Source organism: Cyrtonyx montezumae, unplaced genomic scaffold (assembly GCF_038088225.1).
Source record: "Cyrtonyx montezumae isolate F1298 unplaced genomic scaffold, pur_monq_1.0 scaffold_8, whole genome shotgun sequence".
In the NCBI taxonomy this organism is placed as follows: domain Eukaryota; kingdom Metazoa; phylum Chordata; class Aves; order Galliformes; family Odontophoridae; genus Cyrtonyx; species Cyrtonyx montezumae.
In genome coordinates, this window is record NW_027072089.1 from 10,864,661 (window position 1) to 10,882,365 (window position 17,705).

General features: G+C 41.2%; 1 protein-coding gene across 1 annotated transcript in view; it reads left to right on the forward strand.

The window, feature by feature from the left end:
• Positions 1-16,744, forward strand: part of ATAD2 (ATPase family AAA domain containing 2) — a 29,040-nt gene extending 12,296 nt beyond the window's left edge. The window contains exons 7-27 of the mRNA XM_065752118.1: positions 98-208; positions 1,069-1,171; positions 1,668-1,776; positions 1,984-2,099; positions 3,286-3,460; positions 4,046-4,134; positions 4,451-4,610; positions 6,196-6,286; positions 6,729-7,043; positions 7,824-7,950; positions 8,391-8,574; positions 9,423-9,608; positions 10,195-10,330; positions 10,476-10,672; positions 11,756-11,915; positions 12,256-12,378; positions 12,475-12,624; positions 13,933-14,337; positions 15,002-15,129; positions 15,532-15,660; positions 16,651-16,744. Coding sequence (XP_065608190.1) covers positions 98-208; positions 1,069-1,171; positions 1,668-1,776; positions 1,984-2,099; positions 3,286-3,460; positions 4,046-4,134; positions 4,451-4,610; positions 6,196-6,286; positions 6,729-7,043; positions 7,824-7,950; positions 8,391-8,574; positions 9,423-9,608; positions 10,195-10,330; positions 10,476-10,672; positions 11,756-11,915; positions 12,256-12,378; positions 12,475-12,624; positions 13,933-14,337; positions 15,002-15,129; positions 15,532-15,660; positions 16,651-16,695 — 3,239 coding nt within the window. The 3' untranslated portion in view covers positions 16,696-16,744. The remainder of the gene's footprint in view (positions 1-97; positions 209-1,068; positions 1,172-1,667; positions 1,777-1,983; positions 2,100-3,285; positions 3,461-4,045; positions 4,135-4,450; positions 4,611-6,195; positions 6,287-6,728; positions 7,044-7,823; positions 7,951-8,390; positions 8,575-9,422; positions 9,609-10,194; positions 10,331-10,475; positions 10,673-11,755; positions 11,916-12,255; positions 12,379-12,474; positions 12,625-13,932; positions 14,338-15,001; positions 15,130-15,531; positions 15,661-16,650) is intronic.
• The last annotated feature ends 961 nt before the right edge of the window (positions 16,745-17,705 follow it).

Consider the following 17,705-nt stretch of genomic DNA (forward strand, 5'->3'; position numbering starts at 1 on the left):
TAATAGTAAGAACTGCAGGCACCTGCATAGTGCATTTTAGTTTTAAGATCGTTTGCAGCAACATGTAACAATTTACTACCATGTTCCTGTATTATAGGGTCATCAGAAGAAAGTGATGGCAAGGAGGAAGATGATGGTGAAAATAATCAAAAGCGTTACTACTTCCGACAGAGGAAAACTGTTGTGCCCTACCAAGCTCCACTGGAAAGTAGGTTATATGTACAGTTTCCTTTAAGAATCTATTTCTTGCACATTAGTGAGATTTTTTTTTAATGTAAATCTAGTTCTACATAGTTCCATTTAATACTGTACCTTCTTTCTGCAAGTAAATTCCACTGGTGTTGGCAGATGCATGTGTCCTGTGCACACTGTATTTCTCTGTCAAGGCATGCTTGCTGATCTTTTTCATTTGCTGCGTTATCTGCATTTGTAATGCTAACTGCTACAGCATGATTTCAGAACTTCCACTTTTTACTCCTGGTGCTTTTTGATTTGCAGTTTAGATTTCATATTACCAGTTTTACATCAATGTGTTCTACTTTTCATCAGTTTTCTGAGATGGAAAGAGGAAAACTTGCTCTGTACTTTCTGATTTCAAGTTAGGGAAATAAAGAAGAGAAGAAAAAGTCCAAAAAGACCTATGCATCGTTGAAATAATAGCAATCATAGAATCCTCAGAGTTGGAAGGAACCTTTAAAGGTCATGAAGTCCAGCTCCCCTGCAGTGAACAGGGATGTGCACAGCTCGAGCAGGTTGTGTGGGGCCTGCTCCAGCTTCACCTTGAAAGCCTCCAGGGATGTGGCATCCACCCATCCCTGGGCAACCTGCTCCGGTGCCTCACCACCCTCACTGTAATTAAGCAGGCTTTCTCTAGTGGTTTTCGGATCTGCTTAAAGGCAGGTATGTGTTTGCACTTCTACTGTGCACTGATGAAAACCAAAACCAAAACACTTGACATTTCTTCTGGAATTAGAAATGAGTGAAACACGTTACATTTTCTGAATCTTTTGCTATTTTACTCTTCCAAATATTTTACTGTCGTTTTTCTGAATTCTTTACTTTCAACAGGACCGAAACAGCGCAGGGTGATTTTTCACAGACCATCTTCTCCTGACAACGTGAGATACACTTTTAGTGGTGCTCAAAGTTCTTGCAGCCAAAGGCCTAGCAGGTTGGTGTACTGATACAGTTCTTATTTATCTGTAGTGTTTTCAGTCCTGCTGCTGTATCAGCTTTAAAGGGTTTTCGGTTTGTTGGTACTTACAGGGTCACCTTATGATCATCACTGTAGTAATGTGAGTGTGTAAAGGGAACAAATACTTGGGTAGGAGGAGGTGGATTTGGGGGTCTGTTCATTGTTTCTACATAGGGAGTTATTGGTTCTAAAGTTATAGGCAGATGTGTGCCATGTTGGCTGGCATGGATATTCATACATGCTGGGATTTGCTTAGAAACAACAACGCTGTCTCTGATGGATGTCTGGAGTGACCATTTTCTAGTCTTTACTCATGGATTTTAACAAATACGACTTCCAATGAATATTAACTCATTAGGAAGTTTGTTTATTAATAAGTCTTCTACGTTCACTTGCCGTCACAAAAACAAAGACCTTCTAGCTGCATCTGAAATGATAAAGTAGCTTTTTCTTTCTCCTGAATTGAATTCAGGTGTCTTCCAATAAACTTTGACAGGGATGACCTGAAGGGAGATCGCAGGGCTGGGATGAAAGTTGGGAAGAGCACTGCTGATGTTGAGCCAATGCAAATTGATAGCTCAGTAAGTAGTTTTAATTCATTGTGTTTCTGGTGTTTGTGGAGGCTTTTGATAACGGGCCATCTCCAACTACATTTCATGTATTTCTGTCAAGAAACTTCAGAAATACCCTGGAATGTTTCCTTTCTACTGACATATAATTTCTGGTGAAGCCTTTGTCCAAGTCGCAGACTTCTTTAACAATGTATGTGCTGTTGATTTGATCCTCAGGTGCGATTTGATGCTGTGGGCGGTCTCTCTGACCAGATTTCATCTTTAAAGGAAATGGTCATTTTTCCACTGCTTTATCCAGAGGTCTTTGAAAGGTTCAAAGTTCAACCTCCAAGGTAACTGATTAAAACCATGTGTTGCAAGTTAGCTGTTTTTGGGAGAATATTCAGCTGAGTTATCAATACCTTTCTTTGCTTCTTGTCAACAGCGAGGGGTTGTTTTAGTAGTAATAAAAATAATTTATTTAAAATAGATGGAGTCTGTAGTCCATACAGATTCCTAACATAAGTAGTGCCTTGTCATGCATGAAGATTTCTTGTCTGGTGTTTGAAAATGAGAATGTACTTCAAAAGTGTTTTGGTATTATGAAGTCAGGTCGGGGTGGTTTTTGTTTTGTTATGTGCGAGTCAGCATGGTTAGTTTGTAAGGAGGAAGAGATTATCCAGTGGAAGTCATGTGTGAGATGTTGATTGGAAGTCCAGTTCTCTTCCTCACCTTCTCTGAAGTCCTCCATTATCATGGGCAGTGCTTATAACTCACAGCAAGAATGTTGCAGTATTTGTTGTGCTTGGGATAAAGTATGAAGCTGTCAGTTTCTTACATAGGTAAACTTGTCAGTTATGAAATTGAATATCTTCCAGGGCCTTAGTTCTTTATTCACTGAAATTCTTTTTCAAACAGCAGCACATTTAGTGCTTTTTTTTAGTTGATGGCTGTGTAAATCTGAAATGCAGAATACCTTTTTCTTTTTTTGGTCTATTTTTTTCAATTTTCTATTCAGCTTTAGACTTCCTCATTTGCCACCAGCAACAGATGGTCTGGGAGGCTAAACCCAGTACCTTAAACCTTTTTCAGGGAGAATTAAATGCTTTACTAATGAGTCTTGCTATCCAATTCATGCTGTTGTGAAAGCAAGACTATGCAGTGTATTACTACAGAATGAACTGGTGGTTCATCTTATTCAGTCATTGCATGCATTAGTTGCTCATTTGACCCCGGTTTGCTCTGATCACCTGTTCATCTGCCAGCAGTTTTGGAAATGTCCTTTTGGGACAGTACCATCTCTTCTGGAGGTTTTCTACACCTGAGGTCTCTGCATTATTCATTTATTTTGCTGCCTTGGAAATTTGGTAGGAACACAAAACTTCTACCTGCAAGGACCTTACCCTGACTTTGGCTGTTTATGTGGTCTTATACATGAAATGCTTTTGTTAGATAAGCAGAGTTGTTTGTTCTAGGGGTGATAGTTGTAATAGGGTCTCCTCACGGTGTCTTTTTCCTATCTGAATTTTCTTATTGCAGAGGATGTCTATTCTATGGTCCACCAGGAACGGGAAAGACCTTGGTTGCACGTGCCCTTGCGAATGAATGCAGCCAAGGAAACAGGAAGGTGGCCTTTTTTATGAGGAAAGGTGCAGACTGCCTGAGTAAATGGGCAGGAGAGTCAGAGAAGCAACTGCGCATATTATTCGATCAGGTAAGATTGAAATGTGCAGTATATTCTATCCCAGTTGAAACTCTTTTTGGAGGTACTTTATTAGGGTTGTTTTTTGTTTTTGTGTTTTTTTCCCACTGAAATGAAAATGTCAGTGTTTGCTTTTTCAGTGCCTCTGTAATTTGGATCAGGGGTTTGAAATCAAAATGAGAAAAGCTTTCAAAGAGAGGTTCCTTCCACCAGAACAGCCACAGAGAAGGCTGCAGGAGGCAGGAGATGATGGCTTTAGATCAGAGGAAACAGATGCCGCCTGAAAGCGGGGTTATTTAAATTCATAAAGGAAGCTTTGCTTCCACAACCTGGAATTGGATTAAGTTCTGACTTCTTTACGGCTGCCAAATAGTCTTAAAAGATACTGCTGTGATGTGTTTCCTGTCACCTGGTCCCAGTAGGTTGACATGGACTGATGCTTTCTGTTCCTCATGTCAGATACTCTGTCAAGTCAGTGAGTAGAGATCCCTGATGTCAGTGTAAAAAATCTAGTTTCAGTGACCATAATGTTTTTCAAGTATTTTCTCTTTAAATAGTGCTGTTCTACTTTTACAGTGTTACTGTTTTTCACTCTAGGCATATCATATGAGACCTTCCATCATTTTCTTTGATGAGATAGATGGCCTTGCTCCTGTCCGGTCCAGTAAACAGGATCAGGTTCATAGGTATTATGTTTTCTGTGTCTACATAAAATCTGCTGAGGGTGGGGGGGGGGAGATGACTGCTTTAATATTACACATTAATTTATCCTGAAAACTTGTAACCCGATGCTTCCTAAATTTGAGACAGTATTTGAAAACAATCAACTTGCCCAATACTAGCACAAGGTCTGTGTTACCTTACCTATTCTTGTTTGTCTTAAATGCTCACCTGTGACATGCATTCATCCAGAAAATGTCCTTGTTGAGTCCTCATTGGAGAAAGTCATGTGAATTGTACCAAAACGTACCGAGCCAATGAATAAGAATTCTTTCCTATTAGTTCTATTGTATCAACGCTTCTGGCTCTCATGGATGGATTAAACAGCAGAGGGGAGGTGGTGGTAATCGGAGCGACCAACCGAATAGATGCCATCGATCCTGCGTTACGGAGACCTGGACGCTTCGACCGGGAGTTCTTCTTCGGCCTGCCGAATAAAGAGGTCAGAAAGTAAATACAGCCTTCATGCTAACGTGACAAAGTCCATTAGCAAAAAGCTGTCCAGCTTGGACAGAAGACTGCTATCTGGAGACACTGTTTCATACTGTGCAGAGCAAGTCTGCTACTGAGTATGTATGTTAGAAAGGATTTCAACAGGTAGTTCATTCTATGTTATTTTTGGTTTCACTGTGATGAGACAAGAAGAACAGGACGTATATAGTTTGTCTGAGACTGGTACATAATTTGAGTCATAATTCTTTTCTTTATAGAAATGGTAGCAGCTTGAAGAGTAGTGCTAAAACTACTTTCCTTGAACGAGCTCACAGAAAAGCAAGTTCAGTGAACTAATGGGACTGTTACCATTAAATTTACTAGGAGAAAAAAAATGCTTTTCACGATAATTTCTACTTGTTGTTTTTTTTTTTTTGCTGAAGATCATTAGGTCACACATTTTGAAAGCTTACTTTTTTATGGAATGTAGAGTAGCCCTTTATTTAATAGCAGGTTCTCAGAAAAAGGTAAATGAAACAAATTTAGAATTAGTACATCTCCTGCTTGAAAATGCACAGTATGTATTTGATGAAGTATAAAATCATGCTTTGGGTGCTTTGGGTTGGAAGGGATACCATTAAGATCATCTAGTTCCAATCCCATTGCTATATGCAGGGATACCTCCTTCTAGACCAAGTTGCTCAAAACCACATCCAGCCTGGCATGGAATACCTCCAGAGAGAGGGCATCCACAACTTTGCTGGGCAGTCTGTTCCAGTGTCTCAACACCCTCACCATAAAGAAGTTCTTCCTGATATCTAGTCTAAATCTGCCCTCTTTCAGTTTAAAGCCATTTCCCCTTGTCCTGTTACTATGTGCCCTTACAAAAAGTCCCTGCCTAGCTTTCCTGTAGGCCCCTTTCAGGTACTGGAAGGCCACTGTAAGGTCTCCCCGGAGCCTTTTCTTCTCCAGGCTGAAGAACCCCAGCTTTCTCATCCTGTACTTGAATGAGAGGTGCTTCAGCCCTCTGATCATCATCTTCATGGCCCTCCTCTGGACCTTGACCAACAGCTCCATGTCCTTCTTGTGCTGGGAGCACTAGAACTGGACACAGTTCTCCAGGTGGGGTCTCAAGAGAGCAGAGTAGAGAGGCAGAATCACCTTCTTCTCCCTGCTGGTCGCACTTCTCTTGATGCAGCCCAGGATATGGTTGGCCTCCTGGGTTGCAAGCACACATTACTGGTTCATATTGAGTCTTTCATCAATGAACGTCCCCAGATCCTTCTTCTCAGAGCTGCTCTCAAGCCATTCTCCACCCAGTCTGTATTTGTGCTTGGTATTGCCCCAACTCAGGTGCAGGACCTTGCACTTGGCCTTGTTGAACTTGATGAGGTTGACACAAGCCCACCATTCAAGCCTGTCCAGCTCCCCCTGGCTGGCATCCCTTCCCTCTATCACGTCAACCACACCAAATGTTTAGCAGAGAAGCAAACCATTTGCAGTGTTAAGAAGGTTTTTGAGGGAGTGTTTGTTTTGTTGTAGCTGTTTTCAGGAAAAACACAGGACAAAGTAAAATGCAGCTTTTTTGTTTCCAGGCCAGAAAAGAGATTCTCAAGATTCAGACCCGTGACTGGACTCCTAAGCTGCTGGACACGTTTATAGATGAGCTCGCTGAGGAGTGTGTTGGTAAGACTGAAAGCAAAAAGGGTTATGATTGGGATTAAGATCTAAGGAATCTTAGCTTGTACCCAGCAGTATCTAAGCTGTTGTGCTTTGCTGCAGAACCTGTCTATTAGGCAGCTGGCAAACCTTGGCAGCAGTCAGGATTAGCTGCTTTCATCTACATCCTTTTTGCTGTTGTTGTCATTGTTGTCTCAGAACATGGAATGGATGTGAGGCACCTTCCTCCAGAACAAAGTTGTGATAAGGAAGGTGCTTCATATGCCCTGGATACCAGGCAGTGAGCCACAGTGCAAACCTTCTCTACTGTGCAGTAACACCTTAACTTCTCTGTTAACTTACTTGCTTTTGGGATTGCAAATTCTTTAAGTGTTGCAGCTTGGAAACCTGGACTGTGACTTATGTTTTGCCCGAGACTGATGTAACATTTAATTCTTTGTTTATTTAGGGTACTGCGGCGCTGATATAAAATCTTTGTGTGCTGAGACTGCTCTGTGTGCCCTCCGCCGACAGTATCCTCAGATCTACTTGAGCAGTGAGAAATTGGAACTGGATGTCAATTCTATTAAAATTCAAGCCAAAGATTTTGTGATGGCTATGCAGAAGATTGTTCCAGCATTGCACAGAGCTGTACCAACCCCGGCTCGAGCACTGACACCTGTTATGAAGCCACTGCTAGGAAAAACACTGTTGAGCATTCTAGAAGCTCTGCAGAAGGTTTTTCCTCATGCAGAGCTTGCGCTGAAAAAGGACCAGCAGCAAGGTATAATGAGAGCATCCACTTCTTTAAGATTCTGCCAAAGCAAAAGCTTCTGATTTGTGCAGTCAGTGCACACAAACACTTCAGACGTGATGATGATAGAATCTTATTTGCATGTGCACTCTTGTATTATAGGAATAACTGGAATATAATGGATAACATTTATTCTGGATTCTGAAGTGGGATGTGAGATGGAAGTGCTGAAGGACTCAGTAGATAGCAGAGGACTATGCATTCTCTTTCTGACAGTCACTAACATGTTTAACCTTTGTAGAAACAGACGTAAGGATTGAAGAGTAAAGCTCATCCCACTCCTGGTTAATGGAGATCTCTGAAGAATTACGTGCTGAGTTTTGGATGCTATTCTGCTAGTATTACTCCCAGCAGAGCTGGTAGTTTCATTTGCATTGGTAGAACAGAGGCAGGAAAACTACCAGTAGTATAAAAGCAGAAAGGGTAGGGGATTGGCAACTGCCCTGCCCTTCTGTTCCCTTCCTTCCATTATATTCTTCTTAAGTGATCTTCAAGGATACTTCATTAGAAGATTTGTCTCTGTTATGATTCAGTAGTCCTAGAAAAATGGGAGCCCGTGGCCACCACAACCTTAATCCCTATGCTTCCATTGTGGGAAGCTGCTCCATTAAGTAATGGCCTTGCTGGATTTTTTTTTTTAGCTTTTACAGAACTACAAAAATTGTTCCAAATTATCTTTATGCTAAGGGGAAAAAAATGAACAAAGGGGAAACATACCTTATGCATGTTGTGGACTCTTTTGTCTTTCAGATGGCTTAAATTCTATCTTAAAAGGTGACATTGTTGACAGCAACTATGGATCACTCCCAATCTTTGAGGAGAGTGTAGGAGATAAAATGCCTTGCAGACCACAGGAAAAAATCCTTGATTTGACTAGGTAAATGTCTGTCCCAGTTGCATTTACTTCTTAAGCAGTTTTGGCTGTTATGAGTGTGAAGGGTGGCAGATGACGAAGCAGTGGAGGTGGTAGATATTTGCAAGAGACAAGCATGAAGGTACTGTATTTCTAATGAAGTGCATTGCTAGAACAGATTTGAAATGGAAAAACTCAGCCTTCTTTGCCTAAGCCAAGTGATCCTCAGGCTGTGAGAACATGTTGATTTACTCCATAGCATTCTTCAAAATACTCAGAACCACAGAACTGTGCTACCTATCCTTTTAGCTAAAAAACCTGTATGGATTTGAACTTGGCTTGCTGGAACATTAGGAGTATCATAAACGTATATATTCTGAATGTATACAGAAGAAAAATACTTTGAATATCTGCACCTCTGTTTATCACTTCATTTTGAATTTTTTCTATGATTCTTTTTCTAGGACAGCTTTCTGGCAGCCTACATCGTGCAGACCACGCCTGCTCTTAGTAGCAAAGGCACGATATGGCCTGGCATCCCACTTGGCACCTGCTGTTTTACATGCTCTGGAAATGTTTCCTGTTCACACTCTGGACTTGTCAGTTTTATTTATTAGTGCATCATCGCCAGAAGAAACATGTGCACGGGTATCTTTTTTTTTCTTTAACACGGGATTCACTCATTAAATGTAAACAGTTAGTTGAGTTGCAGGGTAAGCAGAATTCACTGCTAGTGGCAGTGATCTGATTTTGTTCTGTTTACATCTGAAAAATCACCTTTCCTGTAGATCCAGCCCTGAACAATAGGGATGTTGTATGTGGCCATATTTTCCATTGCATGTTTAATGGTGAGGATGCAATTGAGTCCAAAAGATGCTGCTTATCAGCCTGGGTTTGTGGCAAGAAATCATGCTCATCTCAGTAGTATTGAGAAAGTAGTTTTCATTACCTTCTAAGACTCTGTGCTCCCAGTAGATGGCTCTGCATCAGATTGCAGTTTTTGTACCCTTAACGTTTTTAAGGCAACCAACGTTTGGAGGAAGCATTTGAGTTTTTTGCTGATTGTTTTCATGTTTGTTTTCGTCACGTTTGCATATCATACATCTTGTGCTGCTGCAGTATGTGCAAGAAATGCATTAAAAATCCAGAATGCTTACATTTGTACAGTGGTGAGGTTTTCTACTAGAAGAAACAGATGTAGAACTGTTTTGCTGCTTCTTTCAGGCAGCAAATCCGTTCCGCTGTTTGGAGTCACTACATTAAAACGGTTTGATCTTTATTAGAAGCATTTGAGAGCAGTATAAGTATGGACAGGCATGATTCGTGACTGGTTGCTCCTTTGTCACACAACATTTCTTTTTTTGCTATGTGGTGGCTGTGTCTGTGGCCATAGAACTATAGTATAAAGTCCCTATGTGGGTTTGATACCTATGTAGAATTACTGATGAGCAGCCTGTTCCCTATGAGTTGTCTTACCCAAGCTTTTGTTTTGCTAGTTGATTAAAGAAGCTCAGCGTACAGCACCAAGTGTAATTTATATCCCACTTATTCATTTGTGGTGGGACAGTGTTGGAGCTACAGTGAAAGCTATTTTTATATCACTACTTGAGGGCATGCCAGCGTTTGCTCCAGTCTTGCTGCTCGCAACATCGGATGTATGCCACACAGATCTCCCATGTGAGGTATTTCTGTCAATGGTTCTATTAATTCTTTATTCAGTTCTTTGTTATTTTAGGAATACTTGAAGCATTGGAGTGCTGTGCTTTCTGAAATGCATACTATAAGAGTAGACACATAACTCGTAGGCTTCTGAGTTTCTGCATTAACGTGTTTAGAATGGAAATAGCTTTTTTCACTCTGATTAGTTTGTCTCAGTGCCCAAAGGGGAAGGTGGTATTACCCTGATGTGTTCTTTATGAAGTGCTTTGAATGTGCTTGAGATTCCCCAGAAGTTTTTATGCTGGTAAATAAAATAAACCCCTTCTAAGATAGATACTGAGATTTATTCCTTACGTTTTGGTAGTAGAGGTTGAAAAATGAAATGTACCATAGAACTGTGCAAATTGGGACCTTACTTAAATAGAGAAAAAAAATGACTAGAGAACTCTCTTGTCTACTGAACCCTCTGTCTTCCTTCTCCAACTACCATACTAGTTAAAACTGAAGGACAGCAGACAACTGAAGTCAGTACAAAGAGTAAGCAATCTGGGATGTAGTGGATGTCACAATATTACCAGCATGTCATGCGGCTTTCTCCTCGTGCTTTAGGTAAGAGCATTGTTTAACAGTGATTTTGGAGAAGTTTTCAACATCCAGTCTCCTGATGAGAATGAAAGAAGAAAATTTTTTGAGGATCTGATTTTGAATCAAGCTATCAAACCTCCTGCTTTGAGAAAGAAAGCAGGTGAGGATATTCTACATCTCACACTTTTCTAACTGCAAGCTACAAGCTGTTGGGTATTTGCTTAGGTGGTAATTTTCTCTCAGTACTTCAGTATTGCTTGTATTTGAGTACCTGACACTGGCTAAAATTGTCTGATGAATTGCAGTTGGGCAGACATTGGAACCACTGCCCGTAGCACCACCACCCAAGCCTCAACCTCTGACAGAGGAAGAATTGAAGCATCTAGAGGAGCAGGAGGAGGATACCTTGCGTGAACTCCGAATTTTCCTGAGGGATGTTACTCACAGACTTGCCATCGACAGACGTTTCAGGGCCTTTACAAAGCCTGTGGACCTGCAGGAGGTAAACTGGTGCTGATCTGTAATGTCATTTTATCTGTGTGTATGAATAATTTCTCAATGTATTTCTCAGTGTTTGTCAGCTCTATATAGGAAGATTTATCTTTGTTTTTAGGACTGTACTCTTAGGATTTTGCAAGAAGCAGGAAGGGCTTTTCCCTTTGCCAGTTCCTTAAGGCTCTCAACTGTCTGTTATTTGAATATTCTGTAAAGCCCTGTTCTAAAACATCAGCCCAAAGGCCAACAGAGTTTGCTTTTGAAAAGGCTTTTGATAAGGCATGCTGCAGCACTGAAAAACATAGAGGCATCTTTCTTTATAATTACAAACATGGCTCTTTTGTGATCTGCCTATTATTTCTGTGTGAACAGGAGCAGAAGCAGCAGGTCGTAAAATAAATTTTGAGACACACTTCTCTGTTTCATCTGGGAATACTCAGTATGAGATCACCTGTCAGAGTTACGCAGTTTCTTCTATCTCCCATACACTTCTTAGCTCCCCTTTTCTTGTTTAATGTTCTGAATGAGTCTAAACGAGGGGTGTATCATTACAAGTCAGCTGTAATTTTTGTATAGCTGTGTAACAGCAAAGTCCTGTTCCCTTAGGTATCTGCTGACTTGTCTTTTGCTTTTCCCATTAGGTTCTTGAGGTGTGAATAATCTAAACAAATACGGATGTCCTCATCTCAGCTAGCCATTAGGCTCCTCTTACTGTCTGAGTAAAGCAATCTGCGCCTCCGGGTCCAGTGTTCTCATTCTGAAGTAGATGCCCAGCATCGATACTTCAAAGGTTCAATTCATGCAGCCTTTTTCGCAGTGCCAACAAAGAGAATGTTGGGTGACTTCCTTAGATTTCTTTGTTGTGATTTTTCTGAAGCAAAGTGAAATGAATCCACCGTGACACCTGTTTTCTACTACATACGTGCTTCTGACCTCCCTGCTTTTTTTTTTTTTCAGTCCCCCTTCTAGCAAGTTCTAAATGTGTCACAAGTATTCAGGGGTTTTAGGAAGTTGTTTTTAAAAATAATAACCTTTGGTAGACAATGTGTGAGTCCAGTACAACATCTGAACACTTCCGTTTCCTGTGTAGGTACCCGACTATGACACGGTTATTAAACAGCCAATGGATCTTTCAACAGTTTTATCTAAGATTGACTCACACCAATACCTAACTGCAGGGGATTTTCTGAAAGACATCGACCTCATCTGTAGTAACGCTTTAGAATACAACCCAGACCAAGACCCTGGAGGTGAGTTAGTGCTTTTGATCCTTGATTTAGAGAAACTGTAAAATGCATAGAAGGATAAGTAATGTGTGTGGGTGGCAGGCTTCAGATCAGATCCTTTTGAGCATCCACGGACAACAGTGCTTGACGGATTGTAAGTCTTACTGGGATGCGGAATGTAAATGTTAATTATTAGTGTTTTTGCTTTAAAAATTAACTGTCATGGTGTTAGCGCTAAAAATATTCCCTGAGATGTCCTTTCAGAAACTGCCAATGCAGAGAGCAACATTTTATTTTTTTTTCTCTGTGATCAAAAGTTCCATTGTCTGGTAGAAAATACTCAGTCCTGCCTGTAACATTTCAGATCGTCTCATTAGGCACAGAGCTTGCTGCCTAAGAGATACCGCACATTCTATTGTGAAGGGGGAAATAGATGAAGATTTTGATCAACTTTGTGAAGAAATTAAGGAATCTCGTGAGAGAAGAGGTAAGTGTTCTGAGACCAAGAATTTTAAGCCTCGTCTCTGTATTTGTAACTGAAAATGCAACACAAACTTCTTCACTTTCTGTTCTTTATTGCTAGGTTGCAGCTCTTCCAAGTATGCTCCACCTTTCTGCATGATGACGCCAAAGAAAAACTCTGCTCCTGGACATACAAAAGCAGATGCAAAGTGCAGTGACAAAACAAATACGACACTGGCACCTCTAGATGCCAGTACACCCCTCTCCAATGGCAAGTCGTACTTAAAGAGCAAGGCATTAGAGAAAGTTGGCATGCTAGAAGTTTTGTGGTTTTGAATTTATTTAAAAGATTGAGATAAATCCAGATAAATTCAGAACGGTTATGCAGTTCAAGTGAAGTTGGTTTACAGTATAGAACACTGGCCTCAGCTGATGCTGAATGGCTCCTAAATTGCTAATTCTTGGTATCATGGTTTCTGAGCACTCAACTAGTTTTCAATTACAGGAAAGAGCATTTTCTCCTCCCTTCTGTCTTTAGAATGCTAAAATATTTTCTGCCTTTTTACTGTTAGTTCCAGTGAAAGTGGGAAAAAGTGAGGAGCTATAAAATAAGGATGGAAAGGAACAGTCATCCTTTCTTAAAAGTCCCGCTCCTTTGAGTAGGGCACAAGGAGACTTTGAGTTCTTTCTGTTGAAACATGTGATGTGTTGTAAAGATTCCTGGTCCACAGGAGTGGGAATCTTGCTGCTGACTTCACTCCTATGCTTTGTGCATTGCTGTGTTAAGTACAAAGTACAGTGGGCTTTTCTGCTGGGCAAAACCACAAAGCTGGTTTGTAACAAGGTTAACAGAATCAGCATATGAGGTGGAAGTCTTTACAGGCTATTTTTTTCTCCTTTGAATATTCCCTTAAAATTGTCTCTTGAATTAAACTCTTCGAAATACGTATTCAGCTTTCAAAATCTACAGCTTGATAGCAGGTTTAAAGGCTGTGTGGCTGTTCATTCATGTTATTCGTGTCATAAGGAGAAGGTGAATGTCTTATCTTGCCTTGTAGGAACAGTTCCTAATGAAGGGAAGAATTGTCTGCCTGTAACATTTTGAAGATATCAATGGTTTACGGGCAGGTTCAGCCCAGTTCCATGATGATTGGTGCTGAGGACCCACGGACCCACACCCCAGGAAAGGGGAAGGGGAAAAGGGAGATGGGCCTAGAAACAAAACAGCAGCAACAATCTGAGGAGGAAAGCTAATTTACTAAATAAGATATCGGAAAGCAAAAGAACACAATATAATACAATATAATTGGAATTAAAGCTAATAAATAAAATAAAATGAGCAAGAGAGAGTGTCTGATAAACCGAAGGCCTTACGCTAATGCTGAAGGTGGACGGCAGTGAGCACCCACTGCTGAGTCGATCCCAAAGGAAAGAGTGTCTCGTGACTGCAGACAGTTTTTATCTTTCCCTCTGAGCGGCAAAACGTAAAAATGCAAAGCATCGCACAGTCCTCTGGGGAATGTAGTTCTTCTCTTCTGAGAAGATCTTTTGATTTCCTTTTTCTACTGTTTCTTTGTAGATGGGTCAAAAAAAAAATGGAAGAAAAAGAAATGCCCTTCATCCCCTGCAGCGAAGAGGAGAAAGATTTTTCAGTTCAACAAAGAGAATGAAGCTCCCCTAAATGACCAAAGCAAAAGCAGTGGAGATTTCCCAGGAAGCTGTATTTCTAACATTGGTCAGCCTGAATTTGAATCCTTGCAGGATTCTACTCGGGAGAAAAGTGAAACACTTTTTCTACAACGACAGAAAAATGGCAGTGAAAAGAAAGCTGGGTCAGAGAAGGAGAGAGAGAGAGAGCTTTTTGATACAGATACATCTGCTGCTGAAAAGGACAGTATCAGGCTGCCTGAACGCTCAGACCTGAGACAAGGAAGTGACTTTTCTGTTTGCCAAAAGCTAGAAAGCTCTGAAGAGGCCAAAAACAGTGAGTGTAATGTCCAACAGGGCATTTAGCTCCATATTCCTTCTGAGGAGGATTATACTATTTATTAGCATTAGCCTTTAGTTTCATTCCATTATTTCTGTTACATCTCTCGAGAGTCAACAGTTTCTTCCATAGCGATGTTGCCTATGTAATTATGTAAGCCAAGCTCAAGTTCTTCTGTAGCTGCTCTTCTGTTGTTCTGGTGTCTTGTCTTTCTTACGTTTCCTAACTGTAAAGGAGCATTCACTGACATTCTTTCACTGTACGAGGAACCTTCCAATAATGAGCAGCATAAGGTAAGAAGCTGCACTTGAAGCTGTGTGGATCCCAAGTCGCACGTGGAATAGAAGGCCCATGTCCCACTGTTTGCAGTGTAACATGTTTCCTAACCTGAATTTTTTTGGAGTAGTGTGAAACACTGCAATGGCAATGTGACTGTTTCTTTTCCTTCTTTTATCCTTCTGTCTTCTCTAGTGCTCTTTTTGGTCTGAGTTTCTCATTTTTGCAGAGGACTTTAGCTGGAAAGAAGATAGAAGCCAAGCGTTGCTCAGTGAAGAAGTTAAAGTAGTGCTATGTCTGTATTTGTAGAGGGAGAATGTATTTGAATACACGGGCGCTGTATTCCAGATACATAGAAAACCTGACAGGAAATTTGTCATTCCAGATCCTTGGGTAGTTCACAATACTCATGCAAGACACTCTCAGGCAGATCTTAAGCAGAAGAATGTTGAGAAAGTGAGCAACATTCCAACAGAAGTTGCTGTAATGCTTGTGGACTGCCGTGACTTCCAAGTATGTATAATGTCTTGTTTTAAATTCTGAAGTAGGATGTATTTTTGCTATGTGTACAATTATAAATGGATGCAGTTGTTAACCAGCTCCAGTTAAAACAGTTGGTTAACGGCAAGGATGTATAGAATGTGAAATAACACCGCCTGTAGTGGACTGTGATTGATGTGCTTCCACACCTACAGGTGCTGTGGATTTCTGGAGGCTGCTGTTTTCACTTTTGGTAAACTCCACCTTAGGAGGCGGTTTCTCTTCCTTGCTGTTAAAATTCACCAGGCCCTTTTACCTTAAAACAGCTCACTGACAACTTGCTAGTGCTGTTACTCATTAATGTTACTGCTAAACTTCTGAAAACAAAAGAGCCAAGGATCTCTTGCTATTCTGAACTTGTGTTTTTTTCCTCAGCAACTGTTGTGTGCGGTCACTGAGCTAATGAAAGAAGCTGATGTACATCAGTTTGAAAAACTATTTGCTGCAATTTCTCAGTGTATTTACCAACATCGGGAAGATTATAACAAAAGTAAATTATTGAAGGTAAGTTTCGTCTTATAGCGCAGCCTGTCACTGTGATGCAGTATTGTGCATTCTGGATGTCATGCTTCTTTAGCATTACTATTTACTGCTTTGTTGCCTGTGCAAAGACAACAACCAAAGTAAGACTTTTTCATTTCAGTCTGGAAGGCATTTATCCATATTGCAAAACCATTGTTAGATTTGGCATAATTGTCGTCGGTTTCAGCAGGAAAAAGCCTGAACTTGAAGACAATGAGTCCGTCCACACGGCCCTTTCCAACACAGCACTTAACCTTAATCTGTCAGTAGCTGTTCTTTAGAACTCCTTAGGGGTGGGGGGCTCTGAAAGGAGGGTGCTTTTCTAAGCTCAGTGTTGTGCTTCCTCTTTCTCCCCCTGCAGGCAGGCAGACATGGTGATACTTGGTAGTCATTCCATCCTTAAGAACAAGTCAAGTATGAAACGTAAGGGGAGAGATTCTAGGGTAGTGAAACTAGAGAACAGTTTCAATTTTTAACTGGTGTGCCTAAGCACCTGTAATTTGACAGAAAGGGAGAATTCTGCCTGTGCCAGTTATACACTGAGTCCAACTGTCTGATCTCTTCCCATAAAACAGGATTTTGGAGTTGTCACACTCCTCAGAAATCTGCTTGAGGCACCACGGTTCAAGTCAGGCGTTCCCAGTATTGCCTCAATTTAGATACGATGGATATTCAGTCTTAAGAGTCAAGATCTTTGAACCCAGTTGGCTTTAACAAAAATCTCTCTCCTATTCAGAGAGCGGTGTCCAAAGTGAGCAGGAGGAAGCTCTGTGGCACGAGGAGGGAGAATTTAGCAAGTAACCACTCAGGCAGCAGGAAATAACAGCTTGTAGTTGTGTCTGTTTGGAAACTGCTCCCTGCAGCTAACACTTGGGCGTCCTCACAAATTCTTGATTGGTTTCATGAAAAGTAGGAAGCCTTCATCGGTTTCATGCGTGCTTACTGATATTTTGTGTTCTTTTTCCTTATTAGGCAATGAAGAAAGAAATCGACACCTTTCAGTTTGCACTGTCGTGATTTTTGACATGCTTGATTTCTGTTCCGTGGAGTTTTTGTTGTATGTTCTTCTGTTATATTTGTAATTTACTACTTTACGTAGATAAGACAAATATATCTTAATGTTAAAATTCAGAAACTTTAAGTGTTTTTATGTTACAGAATCACTCAGATTGGGCTGCAGTTGGACTTGATGATCTTTAAGGTCTTTTCCAACCATACTACCCTCACTCTAACAATCCTTCTAAATCATATCTCTGATCACCACATCCAAACGGCTTTTAAACACATCCAGAGATGGTGACTCAAACACCTCCCTGGGGAGCCTAATTCAGTGTTTAACAACCCTTTCTGTGAAGAAGTGTTTCCTAATGTCCAACCTAAACTCACTCTAGCACAACTTGAAGCCGTTTCCCCTCGTCCTGTCACTGTCACCAGTGAGAAGAGACCTGCCCCGCTCTCACTGTAAGCACCTTTCAGGTATTGGAAGAGAGCAATAAGGTCTCCCCTCAGCCTCCTTTTACCCAGACTGAACAGCCCCAGTTCCCTCAGCCTCTCATAGCGCTGATTCTCCAAGCCCTTCACAAGCTCTGCTGCCCTTCTTTGGACCTGCTCCAGTACCTCCACATCCTTTTTGTACTGAGGTGCCCAAAACTGAACAGAGTACTCGAGGTGAGGCCTCACCAGTGCCGAGTACAGAGGCAGGATCACTTCCCTAGTCCTGCTCACCACACCATTCCTGATACAAGCCAGGATGCCATTGGCCTTCTTGGCCACCTGGGCACACTGCTGGCTCATATTCAGCCGACTGTCCATCAGTACACCAAGGTCCCTTTCCATCAAGCATATCTCCAGCCACATCTCCCCAAGCCTGTAGGGTTGCCTGGGGTTGTGACCAAAATGCAGGACTTGACACTTGGCCCTATTAAAACTCATGCCGTTAACCTTGGCCCACTGATCCAGTCTATCCAGGTCCCTCTGTAGCGCCCTTCTCCCCTCTGGCAGCTCAGCACTCACTCCCAACTTGGTAT